This window comes from Eutrigla gurnardus (genome assembly GCF_963514095.1).
Source record: "Eutrigla gurnardus genome assembly, chromosome: 7".
NCBI lineage: Eukaryota > Metazoa > Chordata > Actinopteri > Perciformes > Triglidae > Eutrigla > Eutrigla gurnardus.
In genome coordinates this window covers 14,767,827-14,790,747 of record NC_139921.1, presented here as the reverse complement: position 1 = coordinate 14,790,747, position 22,921 = coordinate 14,767,827, and the positions used below count along the sequence as shown (strand labels likewise).

General features: G+C 40.4%; 2 protein-coding genes across 2 annotated transcripts in view; one reads left to right on the top strand and one right to left on the bottom strand.

Annotated features, from left to right (window-relative positions):
• The window catches only part of LOC311015864 (scavenger receptor cysteine-rich type 1 protein M130-like), a gene marked incomplete at its 3' end in the record, with an annotated part of 214,626 nt that overhangs the window by 179,729 nt on the left and 11,976 nt on the right, over positions 1 to 22,921 (top strand). The window contains exons 12-13 of the mRNA XM_084013304.1: positions 14,266 to 14,580; positions 14,671 to 14,958. Coding sequence (XP_083869430.1) covers positions 14,266 to 14,580; positions 14,671 to 14,958 — 603 coding nt within the window. The remainder of the gene's footprint in view (positions 1 to 14,265; positions 14,581 to 14,670; positions 14,959 to 22,921) is intronic.
• LOC311015985 (G2/M phase-specific E3 ubiquitin-protein ligase-like) lies at positions 18,052 to 22,197 on the bottom strand. The gene is made up of 13 exons (XM_084013430.1): positions 22,030 to 22,197; positions 21,771 to 21,895; positions 21,075 to 21,381; positions 20,848 to 20,969; positions 20,623 to 20,675; positions 20,431 to 20,470; positions 20,282 to 20,349; positions 20,104 to 20,193; positions 19,668 to 19,981; positions 19,344 to 19,522; positions 19,037 to 19,209; positions 18,419 to 18,633; positions 18,052 to 18,338 (listed from the first exon to the last, which is right to left on the bottom strand). The coding sequence occupies exons 1-13, from the start codon at positions 22,151 to 22,153 to the stop codon at positions 18,103 to 18,105; spliced, it is 2,046 nt and encodes a 681-aa protein (XP_083869556.1). The 5' UTR covers positions 22,154 to 22,197; the 3' UTR covers positions 18,052 to 18,102.

Genomic DNA, 22,921 nt, shown 5'->3' with positions numbered 1-22,921 from the left:
TAGAAAACATAATGTATTTAACATATTACAAATAAAAAACATATTAAACTGTTTCTTCATTGTTGGAGAAAATGCTCCTGCTAAATCCACTAATGAATTATAAACTATGATGATGCTGCAGCTGTGATTTTCCAATCATCAGCGCTTTATAACGCTTGTTCTTGGGTGATGTTGAGAGATACACAGACCAGCTGATGAAGACGGCTGCATGATGCATGTGAACGTGTCTGGGTATAAATGTTGACTTTGCTGCAGTGAACCTCCGTTGAATTGAATCCAGCGTCACCAACAGGCTTGGAAGAAGAGAAGCGTCCACTGGCTGCATCTCGGCTCTGGGCAACTCAGACACTGCGGACGCAAATAAAGGACGGAGGTGTTTTGCCACTATTTTATCGTCAGCTTCACCTCGGCCTAGTGAGTGAGTAACGCATAATATTCTCCAAAAGGAAATTGATTAAGATCAAGATGAGAGAATGTGTGGATTCAAATCAAACGACTGAAATAATAAAAAGACAAAAGCTCTGTGTAATAAGGAAGTTATTTCCTTATTTTCTTTGGTAAAGGAAGGTCCGTTGTATCCTAAAGGAGATCTGAAAGGATCATTTGAGCTCCTTTCCTTTGCATTTAGAGAATCTGAACGGCTCTTATCATGGCGGCCACTTGTTTACTTCCGGGTCACGTCTTCAGTTAGGAACCTTCCTCAGAGAAAAAGGCCAAATCCCAACGTCGCCCCTCACAGACTCACAGACTTTGATGTGCATTCCCGTTGAGTCCCTGAGGGTTCAGGTCTGTCCCATGGTCACATCGTGAAGTCCACGAGGACTCGGTCGTGGACATTTTGAGCCCTTTATGCCCACTTACGTAAATCAGCATCGATGCTGACTTTGCCTGAGGGAATTACCCACAGTTCATAGCGTTGCAACGTGAAACACGGGGTTACCAGGGAAAGCTGTAAGGATTTGAAGAAAAAAAGATAAAAAGGTAAACAAAGAGGGCGCCACATGTGTAGAATATTACATTTAAGCAGAAACTTTAACATTAAAGATTTAATATGGAACATAAAATATTGAAATCATAGGCATGTCATCATAGCCTACACACCTGGTTTAATCATCAACCAGTTATTTTAATTTAGCTTATTGAAGTAAATACATTATTTGAGTGACATCTGATAAGAGTCTGGAAGACGTTCAGATCAGGCTGTAAAACGTGAAATAAAACCCAACACTTTTAGATAATATATTTTGTTCATCAAAGTAAAGTGACATACCGAGTGCTGTCCCATTTGTATTTCTACCATTTCAAGTCCTCACAGCCTCTCACAGTCAACCGTCTACCAGGGGAAATCAGGTAAGTCCCTGAGGGTTCAGGACTTAGACCTTAGGGGGACATTGGGATTTGGCCAAAGACTCCCACAATGTGTTAACGTGGTTGTGTTTTTGTTAATGTGGTTGTGTTTTTGTTAATCTCGTGTTTTTGTCACGGATGTACTATGATTGAAGGAGGTATGGACCCAAATGCAGTTAAAATGTTTAATTAAATCATAAGTCCAAAATCTCAGGGAGGCCACAGGGGCAAAAACACTATAAAAAAAACAAAGAACAAGATCATCCAAAGCGTGGACAAAACCCAAACAATAATCCAGACAAAGACCAGGACACAGGCAGTGTAGCGGCCCCTCGGATTTATTGATTAAGACGCAGAGAGTTTCAAACGGGTGTATTTTGTTCTTCTGCGTGCACCACGCACCATATGCACCGTGAAATCTACAGAATAAACAGAAAAATACAAAATGCTTCTTTGTAGTTTCACAAATAATTCACATAAACATGTTCACATATTAATCATATTCTCTTTTCCTTGAACAAAGTATCTTCTGATAACAACACACTTTACATTTTTTCATACCTCATTCCGCTCTCCAAGGGTGCTAATTATTGAGTTTCAGCCATCAGCTAGCATGCTCTCTTGCTCGCCGCACACCTCGCAGTTTGGAGCTCTTAGAAATAACAGGTACGAACAATACAAAAATAATAAGGTAAATCACAATGTAAACTCCTTTCTTACAGGGTTCAAACAGATGAAAAGGATTCTTCTTCTTCTTCTTCTTTTTAATGGCGGTTGGCAAACAACTTTTTGTGCATTTCCGCCACCTTCTGAACTGGAGTGTGGATCAGAATGGATTTGGACGATTATCGTTGGATGAGAAAAACAACAACAAAAAAATAAATAAATAAACCAAACAAATATTCCATGAGAATATATTTAAAAACAAATAAATCAAACCAAATACAAAAAAAACAACAACAAACAAACAAACAAAATAAATAAATAAAAAAAATAAAAATCCTAAATAACTATGTTATCAAACATATACCATACTAATAATACCTTAATACTTATATTCTTTTAATGAGTCCTGTCTTTTCTAAATACTTAAATATTGCTTTATATCCTACATGCCCTGAGTTCAGTCGTAACACCTCTTTAATACTAAATTTAATTTGCTCCCTACTCAGTCTGTCTTTTAGAAACCTTCTTTGATACTGGTACTTAGGACAATCTATAATTACATGTTCAATAGTTTCTGTATGATTACAGTGTTCACACAAGCCAGTTTCATGTTTCCCTATTAATTTCATTGTATTATTAAGTCCAGTGTGCCCAAATCTCATTCTTGATATTATATCTTCTTCTTTTTTATTTCGACAATTTTCTCTCATCTTTCCTACTTCCCTTTGGATACTGTAGTACATTCTACCTTTGTTTTCCTTGTTCCAACACTCCTGCCACTTCTTCTTCATTTCTAATTTGATTATGCTTTTAACCTCTGCCTTACTATATTTAACTATCATATTAACTTCTACTTTTTTTGTTGCGTTTTTTGCATATTTGTCTGCCATTTCATTTCCATCTACACCTATATGGGCTGGAATCCAAGTGAACTTCACTTTTACTCCTACTTTGGTAATTCTAAATACACTTTGAGCTATTTCTACCAGAATATCTTGTCTTGATTCTGATTTCATATTTTTGAGACTGATTAATGCACTGCTTGAATCTGATCCAATTATTACTTTGTTTGGTCTATTTCTTTCTACCCACTCAAGAGCTAACAGAATAGCTATCATTTCTCCCGTATATACTGATAAATTGTCATTTATTCTTTTACTTGACATAATATTTAACTCTGGTATGATGAATGCTACTCCTACTTTGTTACACAGGCTACGTTCACACCGCAGTTACAAGTGACCTGAATCTGATTTTTTCGCTCATATGTGACCCATATCTGATTTGCTTTTGACAATGTGAACAGCACAAGTCGCATTGAATCTGACATTTTCTAATCAGATTCAGGCCACATTTAAATGTGGTACTGAATCGGATACGTATCGGATTTTTTTGAATGCGACCGCAGTCTGAACAGCCAGGTCGCATTTAATGCGACTTTGACGTCATTCTGACCCGCGCTGCACTGTTTTGTAAATGAATGACAAATAAAGTTGATTGAAAAGCGGGCGGGAGCCAAAACAAACATGAAGGACAGCAGCGACGCTCACAAATTTGCCGGCTGCCGCCACACACTGTTTTTAGCATGAAGCCATACAGTCCCACGTTACCGGTTGCCGTTGCCATGTTCGCTTCCGTAAACACCGCTGTGGCGTGATGTCATCAATGATCAACTGCGCATGCGGGTCACTTCAGGAGCGTGAGCTGTTCACACAGCAATCCGTAGACAGGCCGCATTTAAAGAGGTAATGTGAACAGCCAAACAAAAAATCGGATTTGAGCCATAAATCGGAATTGTGCATTAAGACCTGCGGTGTGAACGTAGCCTAATTGTCTTTGAAGCGTCTGTGTATATTTTAGTAAATGATGAGTATTGTTCCTCTATATATCTATCTACCTGATCCCTATTTATACTTTTTCCTTTCTTCTTCTGTCTGTTCTGACTGTCCTTATGGCCCTTTAAGTTTGCCCAGTATGTAAGTGAAATCTGGTTTCTTCTCATTTCTAATGGCATTTCGTTCATTTCTACTTGTAAGGCTGACACTGGGGTTGTTTTAATAGCTCCACAGCAGAGTCTCAATGCCTGATATTGAATTGTGTCTAGTTTATTTAGTAATGTTCTTGAAGCAGACTGGTATATTGTGCATCCATAGTCAAGAACTGCCCTGATTAGCCCAATGTAAACAGTTTTCAGTGACACTCTATTTGCTCCCCACTCTTTACCCCTCAGACATCTAACAACATTCAGTACTTTTTTACATTTTTCAATAATTTTTCCTATATGGACTTTCCAAGTAAGATTTTTGTCGAACCAAATACCCAGATATTTAAAACATTCTACCCTCTCTAAATTTTCTCCATACATTTTAAGCTGAATCTGATCTTGAATTTTCTTTTTTGTGAAACATACTACTTTTGTCTTTGCTATTGAAAATCTAAAGCCCCACTCCCGTGCCCAACACTCTATTTTTCCTATTGCCTCTTGCACTTTCCTACCCATAAACTCTACATTCCTTCCCCTTTTCCACATGACTCCGTCATCTGCAAATAATGCAACTCCAATAGACCTATCTACACTGCTAAACACTTCATTAATCATAACTGAAAACAGTACTGGACTAACTATACTCCCTTGAGGAGTTCCATTTTCCACTACATACTTGTTACTATATTCTTTCCCTATTCTTACTGTTATCAACCTATCCGTTAAAAAGTTTTTAATCCAACTATACATTTTTCCTTTTATTCCCATCTGATATAATTTGATCATTAACCCTTGTTTCCACAACATATCATAAGCCTTCTCAACATCAAAAAATACAGCGATTACACTTTCTTTATTAACCTGTGCTTTTCTAATCTTATTTTCTAAACATGATGCCGGATCTATTGTGCTTCTTCCCTTCCTGAACCTCTGGTAGTTCTTCAATAACTCCTTGGTTTCTAGATAGTACCTTAATCTTTCATCTATCATTTTTTCCATAGTTTTCCCTATATGTGATGTTAAAGCAATAGGTCTATAACTTTCTGTTAAACTCGGATCTTTACCTGGCTTACATATAGGTACAATAACTGATTCTTTCCACTTTTTTGGCAAATACCCCTCTTCCCATGTCCTATTATATAATCTTAATAATATTTCTTTACTCCTTTCACTTAAGTTTTTTAGCATACAGTAATTTATTTGGTCTTTTCCTGGCGTTGTCTTCCCAGTTTTCCTTAAAACACTATTTAACTCTCCTATTGTAAATTTCATATTTATTGTACTTCCATCCTCCCCAACCTCCTGCAGAGCCTGTATATTTTTTCCTATTGTTCTCTCCCTCTGTCTCTTTTCCTCATTATTCAAATTTCCATTACTATGTACCTTTACAAATGTCTTTGCTAGTACCTCCGCTTTATCTTTACTTTCTATTATTATTTTCCCTCCATCTTTCATTACAGGATATCCATACTCTTTCCTATTTCCAGACATTCTCTTAATCATACCCCATACTCGGTCTAAAGGTGTAGTTCTTCCTAATGACTCCTTTGCTGCTCCTAGAATAATACTGCTTATTTCTGCATTGAGATCATCAATTTCCTGGTTTAAATTGATCTTTTTTAATTTTCCTTCTGTCAACACTCTATACTTGTTCCAATTTGCTTCTTCAAATTTCCATCTTCCTTCTCTCTCATCCTGTTTCATCTCCCTTTCAGCTCCAACATCTGTGTAAATAGGATAGTGATCACTCCCTATGGTGGTTCCTTTAAATACTTCCCAATTACTATTCCCGACTAATGACTGTGACACCAACGTAAGATCGACTACTGACTCCGTACCCTTCCCCAAATTAATTCTTGTGCCTGCTCCATCATTTAAACACACCAAATGCTTCTCATCCATTATTTCCTCTAAAATCTCTCCATTTAAATCATCTTTACCCCCCACACTGTGCTATGTGCATTGAAATCCCCACACCAAATGATATTACCTGTCCAGTGTTCCAATATTAACTCTAGTTTTCCCTTTTCTAGCTTTTTGCACGGATTATAAAAATGTATTATTTTCATACTACCTTACATACTTCAATAACTATTACCTCCAATTCTTCTATTGTATCTAACTGTCTATACTGTATACCTTCTTTAATAAATATTGCACACCCTCCACCATTACCATTGTTTCTATCCTTGCGTATAACTGTATACCCCTTAATAATGAAATCCAGAATTGTTTTGAGCCATGTTTCTTGGATGCATATGATGTCTGGTTTCCTTTCTAAATGTTCAATATGTCCTTTAAATTCCTGTCGAGAGCGATTCTAATGAGCCGAGATGTCCCATATAAGGCACAGCAAAATTCGGTGCTGACGTCATTTAGTGGACATTCTGCAAACCGTTCGTTTATCGGGAGGATTTCTTTCAAACTGAGAAAGTGAAACAGGGAGATGGTGGTCTTTTCTGATACTGTGGGGACTTATTGACACCCCAGGGACCCATTTTAGGGTTGAAAAACATGGAAAAGTTGATTTTTCATAATAGGGCCCCTTTAAAGGATACAATGTTTATCGCTGTGACCGCCCCAGAAAAGGTGGTGGCATAGCAATATATGTCAAACAGAAATGTCATGTTGCTGTTCAATCATGTCTTTCTCTTAGCAGTCAATTTGAATTTCTTGCTCTGAAGTTGGAGCTTCAAAATGGCCACTTTCTCACCATCGTAGGCTGTTATAGACCACCCTCTGCTAGTAGTGAGACTTTATCATCATTGAATAAACAGCTTTTGACTTTAGATTTCAATGAGATACTTTTCACAGGGGATTTGAACTGGGATTGGTTATCCTCTGTTTCTGATAGTTTTAAATCTACGTGTGATTCTTTTAACTTAACACAAATTGTGAACGGGTCAACCCGCCCAAACCTTAAATGTCCAGAGAATTCCTCTCTTCTTGATTTATTCTTAACTAATTCTCCTCAAAAATACTCAGACATTGGTATTAATGAGTGATCATTGTGTTATAGCCACTATTAGACGAGCTAAGCTCCCAAAAACAAGGCCACGTATTATCTTTAAACGTGATTATAAACATTTCTGTGAGCAGGGTTTTCATCATGATCTATGGCACTCTAATTGGTCCAGGAATCTCACTTTTTAATGATGTAGAGCTGGCCTGGAAGTACTTTTATGATGCTTTTAGTATTATTATTAATAAACATGCCCCTCTCCGTAAATTTAGAGTGAAAGGTAGGAACAACCCTTGGTTCTCCCCTGAGTTGTCCGGTCTCCGTAAAGCAAAGGATGATGCCTGGGCTAAGGCCAGAAAATTGAAATCCTAGGAGGACTGGCTGATATTTAAACAGCTCAGAAATCGCTTTACTTTCCTTGTTAAAAAGGCTAAGTCTGATTTCTATGTTGATAAAACTACCCGTAGCCTAAATGATCCTAAGAAGTTTTGGAAAACAGTTAAATCTTCATTTGGGGATGAAACCACAGACAATTTACCTGCTTGCATAGTAAAAGATGCACATATTCTAGCTGACAAAGCAGCTATTCTTAATTATTTCAACAAACATTTTGTTTCTTCGGGGTCTCTGTTTGAGTCCTCACATCAATCTGATGCGCAAGGGGTTTTCCTGCAATCACCACCCATAAATGCTTTGGCTCCAGGATTTGATCTGACTCCTTTTGATGTAGTCGAGGTCCATAGGGCATTACTGCACTTGGATCTAAGCAAATCTGCCGGACCTGACAATCTCGAGCCTTTCTTTTTGAGATCAGCTGCAGACTTTATAGCAGAACCTCTGTGTCATATTTTTAATTTAACTCTTTTTGAAAATAAGATCCCGAGAATATGGAAGTCTGCCTATGTTCTTCCCCTGCTGAAAGGTGGTGATCCCTCTATAGTTAACAACTACAGACCGATCTCTAAATTGTGTGTTCTCTCCAAAATTTTAGAAAAATTGGTCAGTGAACAACTTAAAATTTTTCTTGATGCTAATGGTCTCCTCTCACAATACCAGTCTGGTTTTCGTAAACAGCACAGTACAATAACTGCTGCTGTCAAAGTGGTAAACGACATCATAGAGGCACTAGATGGCCAAAAATACTGTGCAGCTCTTTTCATAGACTTGTCAAAGGCATTTGACACAGTCGACCATGTCATCCTGGCAGATAGACTCCACAAGATTGGCTTATCTAATCATGCTGTAAACTGGTTCTCTAATTATTTATCAGATAGAACACAGTGTGTCCAAGCCGCCGGGTCTTCTTCTTCTTTCCTCCCTGTTCTAAAGGGTGTGCCTCAAGGTTCTATATTAGGGCCCCTGTTGTTCACAATTTATGTGAATAATCTTTGTGATAACTTGTCTGATGCTGTGTCCCATTTCTATGCTGATGATACAGTAATTTACTGTTCAGCTTTTTCAGCTTTAAAATCTCTTGAGTTGTTGCAGTCAGCTTTTGACACTGTTCAGTCCCGTTTGACTCAGCTCAAGTTAGTGCTGAATGCAGATAAATCAAAGACCATGCTATTTTCAAATGGCAAGCAGCTTCCATCTGACCTTCCTAGCTTGTCAACTGTTCATGGGGTTGAAATTGAAATGGTCATATCTTATAAATACCTAGGCATATTAATTGATGAGAACCTGTCCTTTAAACTGCACATTGATAAACTCGTTTCTAAACTGAAATTGAAATTAGGTTTCTTTTTTAGGAATAAATCATGTTTTTCATTGCAAGTCAGAAAACGCTTGATCAGCACAACTTTTTTACCCTTGTTGGACTACGGAGACCTGCTTTTTATGAACGCTCCTAGTCAATTTTTAAAGAAATTGGATACTGTATACCACTGTGCTTTGCGTTTTATTACTGGTTGCCACTACCGTGTACATCACTGTTCCTTATATGCCGTCGCACATTGTCCATCTTTGTATGTCCGTGGACTCTCTCATTGGCTGACTTTCATTTATAAATCTGTTCTTGGACTTTTGCCTACATATTTGTGTTTGTAGAAACCACAGCCGATATGGCCTGCGTTCTCAGGACATTATACAGATGCAGGTCCCGAAAGTGAGAACTGAACTGGGCAAAAAGGCTTTTAAATTTTCTGCCCCGTCTACCTGGAACAATGTGCAGAAGCATATGAAACTGACACATCTTGTAACTCTGGGGGAATTCAAGTCAATTATAATAGACAGAGAATTGAGCTCAATCGGATCATGTGATTGCATTGTTTAATCATGTTTTCCTGAAATGTGTGATTGTATTTTATATATGTCTTGTGTGTTATGCAACTGATTTGCTTGTGTGCTGCCATCTTGGCCAGGTCACTCTTGGAAAAGAGGTTTTAGAGTTTTTTTTTTTTTTTTACCTGGTTAAATAAAGGAGATATATATTACGTGTATGCATACATTATAATGGGGAATATGTTGTGTTTTGTTGTCACCTATGATTATGATGTCATGGACATTTTATAATTCTGTGATTTTTGCGAATGGACTAAGGAGTGAGCAATAACCTTGATGATATCATACTTTAATTATACTTTTTATACCCCCACACAGCAAAAAATAGGACATGAAAGTGTCCTATTTTCAAGTTCAATGGCCAATTGGCATATGGTCATTCGATTAGAGGATAAATGGTAATTGGTAATCGTTAATTATAAAGGAGTTTCCCAGCCTGAATTGGCTTGAAGGTGTGGATTCTTCAACTTGATTAGTGAGGTTTCCTATTTCTTTTTGCTACTCTTTAGGAAGGGTGGTTTTTGGAATGGGAGGCAACAGCTGACTTGTGAGATAGCCTGGTTCTTAAATCAAATTCTGTCTTCGTGGAGGCCAGAGGTATAAATTAAGTTCTGTCTCTCTTTGTGTGCATTCGAGAAGTTTAGCCCATATAGAGACCTGTTTGGCACCAAAAAGGCTGGAACTGGCTGAAGCTAAACATCGCCGTATAAGTAGAGATATAGCTTTGGGATTGGAGGCAGAGCAAGCCCTCTATCTTCTATTGGAGAGGGAGAGTATCAATTCACCAAGGTGCCGGAGATTGGGGAAAACTGGGTGCGGCTGCACGGTTTCAGACGCAGACTTTAAATCTGTTTAAATATTCCACCTGCCTGCCTGACTCCGCTGATTCATTTGTCCTCAACCTACAAACGTCGACATCTTTGAGGAAGACCGAGAAACAACAGTATTCTATTCACTAAACAAACATTGTTTTCTGTACTTAGATAATACATTTGTTCTTGTACTGGAGTACTTAACTTAAGCAGTTTTACACTGTAGTATTACTACTTTTTCTTCAGTAGAGATCTAAGTACTTCTTCCACCGCTGTATGTGAACATTATTTTATTGAAATATGAGAAGGGTTTTCTGTCACTCACTCACACAATATTCAGATACAGTTTATGTTGTGGGGTCACTGTGTCTCTCCATCATGCTTCTCCTCAGAAGGATGGATGCATGAGTGGACACAAACAGGAAGGAGCAGGATTTTCAAAGAGCAGTCGACCAGATATTCGCTATCTTCAACATCATTTGAAAATATGTTTGTTGATTTTTATTTCGTTCAATGAAAACAATATATATGTTTGTGTTTCTCCAGGACTCCAGGTTGAAGGAAATCACAAATCAACAGGTAAATAGAGAAAGAAAGAAATACGTTTTAGTTGAATCTTTTCTTTATTAAATTTACTTCTTTCACTGACGACTCTCTTCTTTCTGTTCAGAGCCTGATGATGTCAGGTTGCTGGGAGGAGCCAATCGCTGTGCTGGAACACTGGAGGTGAGACAGGGAGACTGGAGACCAGTGAATGGTGATGACTGGACCCTGAAGGATGCAGGTGTTGCCTGTAGAGAGCTGGACTGTGGCTCTGCTGTTTCTGTAGGACGGAGAGAGGAGTCCTCAAGAAGACCTGTGTGGAGGATCAGGTCCGACTGTGTTCATTCTGGTTCCACTCTGAGGAAGTGTGCAACATTAGTCTGGTCTTTCTCCATCCTGAATCTCACCTGCTCAGGTAAGCCCCTCAGTGACATCATCTATGACATTATCTATGACAGTAATGTACCAGAACAGCAGCAGACTGATGAGCACAGTGTCAGTAAATCAGTTGCTGAATGCATCAAGATATCTGTATGAGAGAAACCTCCACGTGTGCTGCTTCAGGAGTCCTCTGGGCCGACCAACAAGCAGCCTGAAAGGACTCCTTCTTCAGCTCCACAGCTTTCTGAGCCGCTGGTTTCCACCAGCAGGTTCTTTGGTTGCCACCATAGCAGGCACCATAAGTGGCCACAACTCTGAGCAGCCCAGTCGGGGGCTCGTCAGTATCTCCACCCCCACATGGAGACCTTCACCCTGAACACCTCCTTAGAGTCCAGCTCAATGGCTTTTACATCTTACAGCTCTGTTTCTAAACACAGCTTTATTCTCAGGAAAATAAGAGAGAACCCAAAGTTGTAACTTCTCTGTGTGGAGAGCAACGTTTGTGGAGTCTCTGAGCAGAAGGAACAGAATAGAGGATCTGCAGATGATGATGTGTTACTGGTTGAAAACATATTGAAAGTGTTGAACAATGGATAACAGTTGTTAGAGTTTGTTCAAAGAATTAGTTAGTGAACGTCAAATTCACCCAAGGAGGAGATCAGAGATAGAAGTAAAGTTGACGTCAGACTTTAATCTTGTACAAGAGGAGCAGTTACAATGCAACAACGTATGAGGATGCTGCAGAGGAAGTGCTCAAATCAGTGTTGTGATTTGAGTCTTTTAAGGGTTCAGGAGATAATGCGTCATTGACAGTTAATCATCGTGCAGAACCAGACATCCTGACTGCCAGGCCCCTGATAACATTTAGGTCAGCATTGGGGATACTAAAGTAATAAACAGTTCACATAAAGGTGTAACCTGAACAAAGAAAACTTTAAGACATGAGGTTATACAAAATTCTTATATCAGAATGTATTCATGTTAATGTGATGTTACACTGCTGCAGGCTGTGGTGTTCTAAACATGAAATTGAAGTTTATTTAAATTTCTTAGTATTCTCAAAACCTGATTTGTCAAAATAGCTTCCATGTTCCAACACAACACCATAACTCACCTGCAAAAGGTCAGAACTCACTCAAAACATTGAAGTCGTGCTTCAAAACAAAGTTAGTGTCTCACATAAAAAGTCACTGCCCTCCAAATGAAAAGTTAATTTGGCCTCATGTAAACAATGGTGGTCAGAATGTTTGGATGTTTTTCAGGACGGCATTGTTTCCTCTACTAGAATGTTCTTTTTGTCCAGTGAACTGAACAGTAAACTGAATACTATCCACATGTTGATCATCAGTACAAGTTTCTTTTACAGTATTACACACTGCACTCACGTTTCCATGGAAACTGTTCCTGTATTTTTATTCTTGCCCTCCCGACACCACCACAGGTCCTTCCTCCTCCTCTTCCTCTTCCTCCAACAGACAGTTGCCCTGTTCATTATGTACCTGAGCAGCTTCCTCAATGTTCAGACATTGTGGTTATTCTGTTGAAGTCCAGCTCTATAAATATGTTTGGTAACAGCCGTACTCATGAATAGCACCTGTCAGCTGACTCGAGATGCCGTGTGATTGGTTGATGTAAGATGGGACAAACTCCTCATTGGTTAGTGAAGTTCAAGTTTCTCCTGACAGACAATTTACCAGTTTAGTGGACGTTAGAAAATACTCCATAGTATATATTGGGTCCTATCTTTTACCCAGCACATTGCACTTTCAACACCAACGCAAGTATCATCGCTAATTTCCATCCGACGCACAACGGATCTTTCTGCCAGATTCGCACGGCGGTAAGATAGGAAACTAACTCACAACTAACAAGTTTCCCTGGTGCTATGTTGGTGTTTCAGAAACCATTCCACCACAGACCAGGTACAACCTTGTTTAAAGTCAGTGGCGTGCTATTTAGATGCTATTTTAAGGGCGCATGCTTGGCCATATGTAGCGTGTGCACAACGCGCGTACACCTGCTTCTCTCATCCACAGGGACGCAGCAGTTCCCATTGATGCAAACCATAAATAATTACAAGAAACAACATTTCAACACTGGGGAAATCATTGTGGAGTCCATGAGGATATGAACAAACAGGCATATATCTAGCGTTTAGCTCAGGAGGTAGAGCAGGTTGGCTGGCAATCGCAAGATTGCTGGTTCGATCCCCGGCTCCTCCTAGCGCCTGTGCCTGGTGTCCCTGAGCAAGACACCTCACCCTAATTGTTCCTGACAAGCTGGCTGTCGCCCTGCGTTGTTGACTCGGCCGTCGGTGTGTCATTACTGTAGAGCGCTTTGGGTAAAAGCGCTATATACTGTAAATGAGGCCATTTACCATTTACCATTGTACCGTTACGGTGCGGCACCTTGGGAGGAGGGCCCGCTGTTTCCCTGTATAGGGTCAACGTGGTGGAGGAGGGAGGGAAACGAAGGGGAGGGGTGGCTCAACTGTGTGGACGCAGGCCAGTCTTCCATGACACACACACACACACACACACTTATAAGGCTTTTACTGCCAGCACACCAGTCTCCTCTGCAGTGAACCGCTCTGCCCGTGCTCCCGGTAAATCCACCACTCTAATAGCAATCAGCCATGGAACAAGCGCTTCTCGCTCTTAAAGGGAATGGGAGATGACGCTCTGATTGGTTTATTGCATGTTACGCCCAAAACACACCGATTAGTAACGAAGCCACTTAAGACCAACCCTTTTTAGATCTGCGTTGGGCACAAGAGTAATTAATCCGCCGTTATAATAGCAACAATGTCCGAGATCCGCCCACAAAGACACTTGAGGCTTCAAGTTTCAGACCGCTACAATAGGGCCCAATTCATATGCCGACACATTTAGACAGTTGAATGGACTATTGTGCATGTGATGACTTACACCATGAACAAATTCATACATGTTTTGAAGAGAACAACTATTCAGCTGAGAAGCAACATAATCAGCTTTGATCAGCAAGATATGTTCAATCATTAATGGCACAAATTATAGATACTTTTACTCATTTGCATGTATGTGTGAAAACATTTACAATTTGTTTAAAAGAATGAGAAATGTCAATCTGTTTTGAAGCAGTGGCCAGCGGTTTGGAGGTTTATGCAATTCAGAAAAACTGTAAATGATGAACTGATTGAGGAATTGTTTTGAGTCCAGTTTGAATCACTGAATAGTTTCATGTCATCTTTTTCTCTGGTGTCTGGTGTCTTTTCTCTCTCTCTATTTGATCTTCTATCATCTCTCCAGACTCTGTCAGGCTGCTGAATGGGACTAGTCTGTGCTCAGGCAGACTGGAGGTGAAGTCCAACCAGTCCAACCAGTGGTGGTCCTCAGTGTGTGAAGCTGACTTTGACCAGCAGGATGCAGAGGTGGTCTGTAGGGAGCTTGGCTGTGGGGCTCCTTCAGTCCTCCAGGGGGCGCTCTATGGAGATGTGGGGGCTCCAGTGTGGACCAAAGAGTTCCAGTGTGGAGGCCATGAGTCTGCTCTCCTGGACTGTAGAAGCTCAGGCTCAGATAGAAACACCTGCTCACCTGGCAAAGCTGTTGGACTCACCTGCTCAGGTAGAAGAGGAGCTGCAGCTTTGATCTGGTTCATTTCTGTTCTCATCAAACTCACTTTGCTCTTTGACTGACGACTCTCTTTCTGTTCAGAGCCTGATGATGTCAGGTTGGTGGGAGGAGCCAGTCACTGTGCTGGAACACTGGAGGTGAGACAGGGAGACTGGAGACCAGTGCATGGCTATGACTGGACCCTGAAGGAAGCAGCTGTTGTCTGTAGAGAGCTGGACTGTGGCTCTGCTGTTTCTGTAGGATGGAGAGAGGAGTCCTCAAGAAGACCTGTGTGGTGGATCTGGTCTCCCTGTGTTCATTCTGGATCTACTCTGAGGGAGTGTGCAACATCAGATTCCTATTCCTTCATCCTGGATCTCACCTGCTCAGGTAAGGCCCTCAGTGACATCATCTATGACATCTTCTATGACTGTCGTTTTCAAACTGGGGCGTGCCGAGTAGGGTCCTATGACGGAATCACATATTTTGACAATGAAAATGTAATCGACTGTAAAATGCGGAATTTCGTTGAATTTATAAAAATCGATGTTTCTCTAACATTATAAGCGTTTGTTGAAAGAAAAGAGAAAAAAACACATTGAGTCTCTACAGTGTTTTAGTGTTATTAACTATGGTGGCCGGGAGGTGCAAAACAAATTTACAATATGAGAAACACTTTTACAAAGCTGGAGACAAAGTTACATTTCAGAAAACAAAATTACATTGCCATAACACATTTACAAGTTCTGAGACAAATTTACATTTGAGAAAACAAATTTACAAGACGTGAAACACTTTTACAAACGCCGAGACAAATTTACAAGTGACGAAACACTTTTACAAACGGCCAAAACAAATTTACAAGTAACTCTTGCAACCGGAAAGGGAATGTACCAACTGGCGAGTTGAACCGGAAGTAATAAGGTGACCCAAGATGGACGGCGGGCAAGCAGTCTTTTGCCCGTTTTGTGGCGAACATATGAGCCGATTAACGCCGTTTTGTTTTTCGTGTGGTCGGTCTTTGGAGTTTTTGAATGCCGCAGCTCAGACGGAAGGACCAGCCGCACAGGGGACGTCAGGGGACGGACCAGATCTGCTGCAGCAGTGCATAAAGTATTTTAATGAGGGACACTCATACGCTGTAATCGTGGACATGATGTCAAGTTTACACGGTGTTCACATCAGCTTGAGGTCGCTCAAAAGCAAACTGAATGAAGCTGGGTTATATCGTAGAAAGGATTACTCCTCTACAAACGCCGTAACTAGGGCCATCAGACTGGAACTTCGTGGACCTGGACAACTGTTTGGCTACCGTACGATGTGGCAAGTACTCAAACAAAAGTACAATCTACGAGTGAAGAGGGATCGCGTGATGAAGTTGCTCCAGGAGCTCAATCCTCGAGGGTGCGAGAGGAGAGCACGCAGAAGGTTTGTCAGAAGAACCTACCACTCCATGGGACCGAACTATACGTGGCACGCGGATGGTTATGATAAACTTAAGCCATTTGGGTTGGCTCTTTATGGCTGTATTGATGGATTTTCACGCAAAGTGCTGTGGCTTGCATGTGGACATTCAAATAATGACCCAAGTGTGATCGGTCACTATTTTCTGTCATGTGTGCGAAACCTCTCCGTCATTCCCATGAGACTGAGGACCGATTGCGGTACGGAGAACGGGACCATGGCTGCAATTCAGTGCACCCTCCGCCACCACCACACAGACCACTACGCTGGAGCGTCCAGCCACATGTATGGCTCATCCACAAACAACCAGAGGATTGAATCCTGGTGGTCCATATTCAGAAAGGGCAGGTAAGTGGCCTTCATCAAGTCATTTAACTTTTTTCATTCACTCAAACATATGTATATGCTTAAAATCAGTGGCGCCGCCAGCCGGAATCCTGTACGCACTGTGCGTACTTGTTTTGAAGGTGGACTAGATATTTAAATTTCAGCGGGTGACACCAAACCACGTCTGTCCAAGCAGGCAGGGCTTTTCTTTCGCTCACACAGTGACCTGGAGAGACGCAGCCGCATTTGAGAGGACGATCGCGCGTGTGTGCGCAATTGCGCATAGCGTGTGTTGGCCCCTCTCCACTACACAATACAGCTCGGCTCTAGTCTCGTCACCTCTCTGCTGCTGAGCACTGTGGGCCAAGCCGATGCATGTCTCTCTCCCCGGGCCGGGAGAGTTATCATACCGTACTGTGCGTGTGTGTCCAAGCGTGTGCGTGCGTGGAGTGCTCACAAGCGTGCGCTTGTGTTTAGGGCGCGGATGAAGGGCACAAAAAAACTATTTGCACCGGGGCCTATCACCATGATATACGCTACTGATTTCACTGATACTGAAAACATTCAATTTTGTCTTAAAAAAGTATTTTTCCATTTGTTGTTGTATTTTGCCGTTTCTATGCGTACATTGAAATTGAATCCTAGCGGCGCCACTGCTTAAAATGATCATTTATTTGATTGATTTCTGTAGGAGTCAGTTCTGGATGGAGCTATTTGCAGACCTTAGAGACGCCGGATACTTCAACGGGAGTCATGAGCATCAGTGTCTACTGAGATACTGCTTTGGTGATGTCATTCAGAAAGACTTGGATGAGTGTGTTGGATTATGGAACAGTCACAGGATCCGACCCTCCAAAACAGCATCATGTCCAGGAGGAGTGCCCAATGAGCTCTACTACTTACCACACAGGTAATATTTGGTGGTATAGTTTGTATTTGTTTATTTTTTTCTCAAATAAATGTAATTATATCTTCTCTTTAACATAGGTTTGACTCCAGAGACTGTGGTTTTCAAATCGACCAGGCTGAACTGGATGCCTTTCCTGAGGCTCACCTGACAACAGCTCCATGTGGGGATGCAAACATGCAGGAGTACCTGGACTTGGCCATGGAGAGCAATCATTTACAGAAGGCAGATTACTGGCAGTCTGCAACTGAACTGTATCTGAAACTAAAAGAAATTGCTCAGCTATGAGTGGAAGAAACATTTATTATAAAGGTTAGGCATGCCACTCACGATACAATTCGCATCACGATTCAGGGATCACGATGCAATTCAAATCACAATTCGAATAATGTACAACTAGGCATGCCGTGATTTTTTTAAAAATAGAGTCAAATCTATTTTTTTAAATATGATCTGAATCGATTTAATTAAACCATGTATCGCGGTGTGGCTTCCAGGCAGCAAGAATGTTGAACAAGAACGTAGTTATTTTGCTGCGAATTGTAATAAAGATGTAACATGTACACAAAGTGTCTTAATTTGTCACCCACAACTTAATTATTTTAAAGTGGGAAATATGAATAAAAATAAAGCAAAGTATGTATGTATTACATTTTTTTTATAGATAAAATCTTGAACTAGTGATTCATGAACAGAGCACAGTTTAAGAATGATGGATCTAAAACTGAGAAAAAAAACACGCTCGCATATCACCATGAAAACACTTGCACCTGCGGCATAACAGCAGAACAAACAACATTTTTAGAGTCCAAGCTCCAGGGTTCATCCAATATGGCTTATAAACAGCCAAATCCTGGACTATTTTGAATTCCAAAGTCCATTTGTGACTTAAACACACTGTATGAATCCAGGAGTGGTAATTTCATCAGGTTTGAACATGTATTTGCCATTGGGAATGGAGAGTCATCCAGGAACTCTATTTGTGGCAATGGTTCCAAGCCAGAAGGAGGAAGTGATGTCAGCCCCGTTGCAAACATCAAAACGTCCTCCACAGACACAGCAGCCTCACCTTCTGCAAAAAAAATAAAAAAATGTCAGATGTACATGGTAATGTGGTTTTCCAAGTAGTTATAAAAACAACAACATACAAACCTTCACAGTCAAGGAGATAGTCTGCCCAGTAGGCCAAGGTTTGACTTTCTTTTTGTCTCCTGTTGCTCCCTGAAGGGCTGAGGTCAGGTCTGAAGAGTCTTTCAAGTTCAAGGCCAGTGAGTCGCTTTTCAGAGTGGCACAGGACAGGGCTCAGCAAAGAAGGGTGTTGCTGTAGTGCTGTAAGAAACTGAAGGGCTGAAAGGCCATCTTTGAATCTAGAAAGTGAACACAAACACGGTTTCACTGCTGTGTAGTACCAACTGCAACAACCAATTAAATAATCTAAAGAAAGCTGTTTGTTTCCAACAATTGCAATCCACTTAAACAAGTGCATACTTGAGAATAGTTGTGTGTTACTTAAAAAACAACATTCTATTGCACATGACAAGGTAAGTGTTACAAACTGCACAAATTACATACAGAAACACATGGACAAATGCCACTGAGCAGGTTGGTGTGAATATTTATAGATTGGCATAAGGCAGGGAACATAGACACAGACATCATATAGGCTATCAGTTGTAACACCATAGCATACATTTTGTCACAGTAACTAACTGATATATTCAAACAAATTTCATGTGGGGGAAAAAAAAAACAATTGAAAATTGACCTTACCTGTCAATTACAGATGAGTTGCGGTCAATAACATACCATCGGAGGTAGTCTGCCACGATGTCTTTCTTTTCTTCCACAGAAGTCACGTGTCTCAGACAGCCTGCTGTCTGTAACACTGTGCTGTGTCTCATGATGCATTCTTGCAGAGCATCCAATGAAGCAGCATTCTCAATCTGAAATACAAAAAAGAGGTATAAACATCTCAGTAAATAACTGTATATCCTTGCATATTTTTATTCAGTGACATACGTAGCATGGTGTAACCATGGTGTGTCCTACCAAACTCTATGCTTTATGCTATTCTCACCTCTCGCAAAGCTTTCCCTATTTCCTCATCAGTTATTACATTAACTGTTGATTTAAATGAAGGCTGGCCAGCAAGATACTGTACAAGATCTTCTGACAGGAAATGGGGCCCTGGACCTCCATGCACAACTGACACTGCTATCATCTTTCCTGCCAGGAAGTATTCATCCTCCCTAACAGCTGTGAATTAATTCATATTGCAAAATTAAAACATATACAGTATATACTTGAAGACATTGAGGGAAAAGAAGCAGATGCAATGTGATATATGTTTAATTATCATTAACCAACCATTAGTATAGTACACATCTCACCCTATGCATACCTTTTGCATTGCAGACCAAGAACCGATGTCCTTCTGGTCCATCAAAAATGGGCCGGTCTTTCAGGTGTTTCATGAGCAGAGTAAGAAATTCTCTTCTGGGACCACCTGTGTCAATTCCCTCCTCAGAAACACCAGCATCATCAGTAAATCTCACCAGCATGTCGTAGTTTTCAGAATATGTTGTACGCTTGAAACCTCTGACTGCTCCATCCCAGACATTAGCCCTTGAGATGTTCAACCTGCTGACCCTTTTGTGATCAATAGGAAGTGACAGGTTTGCCACAATGTCAGGCAGTGTAATGTTCATCTCCTCCCTGTAATGACAGAAAATATCTAATTAATGGATATCCCACACAGTGAACCCTTATAGAACAATTATTTATATACCAGCAACATTTAACAGCAAAAAAATGGAATGCCAGTCAGAAGTTCTTACACTGCAGTGTGTTGGAAATTCTCAACATTGACCGCAACCAGCTCCTCGTCAATTCCCTCAACACCTGGTGCATACAGGTCCGTGTATTTACTGTTGGAAAATTACAATCTCCACATTAAAACGTCTTACAAACATAAATGTCTCCCCAATGAATGAGTCTCTATCATTTGTTACATACCTGTAGCAAGAAGTCTTGGCTGGATTTATTTCAGGTGGATCCATATCTTCAGCATCAGATATTACTATCTGAAAAACAAATACACAACATGTCTGAAACAACAACACTAGAAGTAAGAAATGTCAAGCTGCTACAGTCTGCCCAAATACCTGTCCAGGCTGAGTTGTTGCTGAACGTCCTGGTGCATCTCTGAAACATGATTAAAATGACAAAATGATTACATTATTTATTACTGTCCTTCAGGCAAGATTACTAGTGGTTGATTACCACTAGAAAGGACCTCTCATGAAATCTCTTTGACTCACTCTTTGACAAAGGCTGGGTGCCAAATATGTACTGACCTTTCATCTTCAAGTGTGTTTTTGGGAGTACTTTGGTTTTGTGGTTCAAAAACCTGACAGGAAAACAAATTTATCAACAATTTATAATAGCTTCCATAACTCTTCCCTTATCATATACAGTATATATTAATGGTGATAGGTTGTCAGTATAGGTTGTCAGTTTTGACATAGACAAATACATTCATTCACGTGTATATATTGATAATTAGAAAAAAAAATTCTTACCACAGTGTCAGCTCGATCGAATTCAGCTGTGCTCCTTGAAGTGATGACAATTTCAGAATCAGAGTCTGAGGTCCTTGAAGTGATGACAATTTCAGAATCAGAGTCTGAGGTATCATCCACGGCTGTAAAAACAAAAAGAATTCCACAGATCATGTTGCTAATGTTGATATATCCTTCAGTGCAGCGTCTAAAATATATAAAAATATTGAATCATGAGATCTACTAACCTCCTTTAAAATGTTTTTCAAGGCAAATGAAAAAGGTGATCCTGCAATATGGCCTCCCGAGTTCTTTTTTATATTCTGCCAATTTGAATGGCTTTTCTGACCCAGGCACATGGATCACCTCTGAGCAGTCTGGATACAAAAGGACATACGTTCCTTCTGGCATGTCCTTGTTAAATGTTCTCATCTTCTGGACTGCTTGTTTCAGGACATCAGGTGCTTCTATCTCTGGGTCTACAAATAATGGGAGTGTTTTCCCTCTTAGAGGTTTTAGATCAGTCCCATTTGGCACCATCAATCCAATGTTTATCTAAAAAATGAAAAAGGTAAGGTTAATTTCATGTACTACACAGTAATATAAAAGATTATACATACACCAGTGTTTCCCATTAATTATGGAGAACATGGAGGAACGTCCCATTGATTATGGAGAATGCGATGTCCCTCCATGTTCTAATTTATGCCACCACAGTTTCATAGTTAGCCGAACATAACTGTAAACAACACTTCAGATCGTTACACTGTTGTGCCGAGTTGCTTCAGCAACGCATCTCGTCTTGCACGAGTGCGACAATGTTGTAAAATCTACGCACAGATTCCCGTGTCAAATATATAAGTTCTCTTATATAGATCAATTTTTGAGTTATCCCGAGTCAGGCAGTCGAGTATTGATAAGCTAATACAGCCAGTACAGCCTACCTGGACGCGTTTTCGCTCTTTAGCCCGCTGTCTTCCTCTTGGCCCGTAGTTAAAAGACTGACGCTCCTTGGACTTGGAACTTCTGTACTCCAGAAACTGCTTATATGATGGGCAAGGTTTTTCTGCTAAAATTAACAAAACCAAAGTAATAGAAAGTTAGCAGCCGCTAATCAATAACATTGTTTACGTTGATTGATTTACGATTATTACGGATACGGATTATTAGCCGTACGGATAGCTACGGCTATGCTACACTTACTTTGTTTAGCATTATCCGGCAGTTGAGATGTCCCCTGTGCGGCTGGTCCTTCCGTCTGAGCTGCGGCATTCAAAAACTCCAAAGACCGACCACACGAAAAACAAAACGGCGTTAATCGGCTCATATGTTCGCCACAAAACGGGCAAAAGACTGCTTGCCCGCCGTCCATCTTGGGTCACCTTATTACTTCCGGTTCAACTCGCCAGTTGGTACATTCCCTTTCCGGTTGCAAGAGTTACTTGTAAATTTGTTTTGGCCGTTTGTAAAAGTGTTTCGTCACTTGTAAATTTGTCTCGGCGTTTGTAAAAGTGTTTCACGTCTTGTAAATTTGTTTTCTCAAATGTAAATTTGTCTCAGGACTTGTAAATGTGTTATGGCAATGTAATTTTGTTTTCTGAAATGTAACTTTGTCTCCAGCTTTGTAAAAGTGTTTCTCATATTGTAAATTTGTTTTGCACCTCCCGGCCACCGTAATTAACAGACTAACCGCTTCATCCAGCGTTTCTCCTCTCCGTCTGTTTCACCGAGGGGCGGGGCTGACACACACACACACGCACACAGAGCGATTGATAGTCATGTCGAAGATGTTTATTTATACGTTTTCTCTGAGTTTTGTCATCAAATGACCCACAAGAATCCACGTGATGAGCAGCTCCAAACACAATCTGACGTTAGAAACATTGAAAAATTAACTGATTCACAACTGAACGTGAAACTTAAATAGCGGCGAGTGGATCGACAGACGCGCTGACTTCAGACACGGTGAAAGTCCATAAATGATTGCACATACATTTGCATATTTATGCACATTTTCATAGTCTCTGAATAACAAGGAATTATATTTAAAACTACTAGAATGTTTTAGGGCCCTCTATGGTCCCTCTATTCAAAA

Bases quoted from the DNA above. Each gene is read 5' to 3' on its own strand.
- LOC311015985 (XM_084013430.1), bottom strand. From the start codon at position 22,153: ATGAGCCGATTAACGCCGTTTTGTTTTTCGTGTGGTCGGTCTTTGGAG. The intron at 19,982-20,103 runs GTAAGAACTTCT...CTGTCATTACAG, and splicing joins AATTTCCAACACACTGCAGT to GGAGGAGATGAACATTACAC. The intron at 18,339-18,418 runs GTTTGTATGTTG...TTTTTTTTGCAG, and splicing joins CTATCTCCTTGACTGTGAAG to AAGGTGAGGCTGCTGTGTCT.